This window comes from Pteropus vampyrus, unplaced genomic scaffold (assembly GCF_000151845.1).
Source record: "Pteropus vampyrus isolate Shadow unplaced genomic scaffold, Pvam_2.0 Scaffold6, whole genome shotgun sequence".
In the NCBI taxonomy this organism is placed as follows: Eukaryota; Metazoa; Chordata; class Mammalia; order Chiroptera; family Pteropodidae; genus Pteropus; species Pteropus vampyrus.
The window spans coordinates 3441769-3444355 of NW_011888787.1; the positions used below are offsets into that span (position 1 = coordinate 3441769).

A 2587-nucleotide genomic window follows, 5' to 3' on the forward strand; every position below is an offset into this window, starting at 1 on the left:
GCATGTCCGCGACGTGACCCCGGGGCTCCGGGCCGGCCGGGAGGCCGGGCGGGGCCGGGTGGGCTGCAAGTTGGGTTTGGGATGGGATGGGATGGGATGGGGTCGGGGCGGGGGCGCAAAGAAGCGCAGCCGGCGGGACCTTGTCCGGGAGAGTTATCATTTCACCCGCGAGTCTCCCTTGGGCGGGGGGAAGAGTCTGGGCCGGGAAGAAACTTGGACGGCAGGCGACTGGATCGTGTTGGGAAGCAGCGGGCCGGGACTCCACCCCGTCCTCCGCCCTGCACCCCTTCGTCTCGCGTTTCTTCTCGAGCCCCACGGTCTCCCCCACCCCAGTCCCTCTCTCCTTTCCCCGCCCGTTGTTCCTCCGGAAGGGTGTGCCCCTTTTCTCAGACTTGAGTGCCTCCGTGACCCCTCGGGCTCCGCCGAGAACTTGAACGGGCCGCTGCGACCTCGCCCGCCGCGATCCGGGTGGCGGGACCACCTGCGCGCAGGTGGCGCCCTGGTGCGGCGCGCCCCTGCTCACCCGCCTTGGCGGGCCGGCTCCGAAAACTCTGAACTTCCACTTGGTGCCGCTGGTGGCGGACGTGGGTTATTTCCGAATTGCTCCGCAGCTGATCGGGGAAGAGGGTATCACTTCGAGGTTGCTGAGTAGTGAGTGCGCCTTTCCCCTCTCTTCGGAGCTCGAAGGCACTAACGTGCGAGTGGCTCGGGCTGCGTTCATCCCCGTCACACTCCAGCGAAATCGTCACCATGGCCCCGTGAAATCGTCTCCATTTTTACCTCCCCACCCTCGCGAACTCCTCCACACACAGGTCCCTGGTTAAGTCATAGGCAAACGGCTGGCGCATAGAAATTTCTTTTTTGGGGGGGTTGCCCACTGCGGGCGCCTTTGCGCCTACGACCTGGTCAGTCTTCCATCTCCATTCTGCACAGGCGTGTATTGAGTGTCCATGGGTCCACGCATCCATGGAGAACCGCCTACGGGGAGGGGTCGAGATGGGCTCAGAGCACTTACCTTCTCAGGCATGGCAGCCATTGTAAGACAAGTTAAACGGAAAGTTTTATGGGCATGCAGAGGAGAGAAAGCAATATCATTTGTGAAACCGAAAATCTTTTGAGAAGCGAAGCTTTCTTAGAAGGGAGGGTATTTGAACCCAGCCTCTGAGGACAGCTGGTATGTGGATGTGCCATGATGTGCGACAAGATTCCACGGGGAGGAGACCAGGTGACCAAGACAGGGGAGCAGAGTATCCAGGGGGAGCTTAAGCAATGCAGAGTGGGCGTGCCCACCGGAGCTTGAGGCCCCATAGCACAGCCCCGATTGTGCCCTTTGGGACTTTGGATTCTTTTCAGCAGGCAAAGGAGAGCCCTTTCTGGGCTTGCCGGGATCAGAATCATGCACTTAGGAAGAAAAATCTGGCAGCAGTGAAGAGGAAGGACAGCAGATGGGAGGAATTGGAGGCAGGGAGGCCGGGGCAGAGACGATCACAGGGCTCGGATTTCATATGCTGGTGGCAGTGAGGAAGGGGGAGTGACACATTCAGAGCTTCAATGGATGGGGTGACTCTCCTCCAGATGAGCGAGTCTCTGCCTGGTCCCAGAATGCACTTTTGGTCACTGCTGCCAGAACTTGTGGTCTCTCTTCCACTAAAACTGGTACTGGAGCAAAAGGAGTCTGTCTGCATGCGGGCGTCTGAGTCAGACGAGAGAAGTTTTGCAGCAAAGAAAGTGAGATTTATGTAGAGTTTCAAGTCCCGGAGGCACAGGCGAGCTATTGCTCTCAACAGCCTGGCTCCCGGGGCATCTCAGGAGTGCACGCGTTACAGAGGGAAAAATCAGTAGTCGTGGAAACTAAGGGAGTTGGGGGTGCTGTCGATTGGACGATTGGAGGGGGATGAAGTAATTGATCGCTGTGTTCAGTTCTGAAATTAGCCATGGCGCCATCCTGTGTGGTCCCGTGGCCTGGTCCCATGGCTGGTGGGGTTCTGCCTCATGGGCCTGGAGCTGAAACACATCTCAGGTTAAGATGGTATTCTTCATGTTACTGGAACAAGGCTCATGACTATAGACCTGAGGCTCAGTTAATCTCATGCCCTGAGACTTAAGGATTGAAAGAGCAGGCACTCTGTGGTAGAAGGGTAAAAGGTGGAAAAAGCAAGTGATCACAATGCCCTTGTCTGGGCAAGACCAGTTCTAATCAGAGAAAAAAAAAAAAAAACTAGATTAAAGAAGTGAAATTTGTGTGTGGTTATAAAAACCCAATTTACCCATCAAGCCCCCACCTCCTCCAGCAAGATTCTCCAGACAGCCCCGTCACAGTGGTCACTGCTTCCTAATTCATTTATTCATTCAGAAGTCATTTCATTCAGCAGGTATGAGTAACACCTGCTCTGAACAGGCCTTGCATTAAGGACAAGGCTGAGTGGTGCATCCTGCAGAATGTGAGCCCTTTGGGCTGGAGCCTGCATCACTAGGGAAGCTGTGTACTGGTGCCTGACAGCATCAGATCTAAAGTCAGATGCCTGGCTTCAGACCCCGGCCCCACCCCTCACCTGAGTTATAACTTCTATAAGTTACCCGACTTTTA

General features: G+C 55.9%; 1 protein-coding gene across 1 annotated transcript in view; it reads left to right on the top strand.

The window, feature by feature from the left end:
- Positions 1-434: 434 nt before the first annotated feature.
- Positions 435-2587, top strand: part of CD58 (CD58 molecule) — a gene marked incomplete at its 5' end in the record, with an annotated part of 33431 nt that continues 31278 nt past the window's right edge. Inside the window, one exon of the mRNA XM_023534902.1 lies at positions 435-651. Coding sequence (XP_023390670.1) covers positions 435-651 — 217 coding nt within the window. The remainder of the gene's footprint in view (positions 652-2587) is intronic.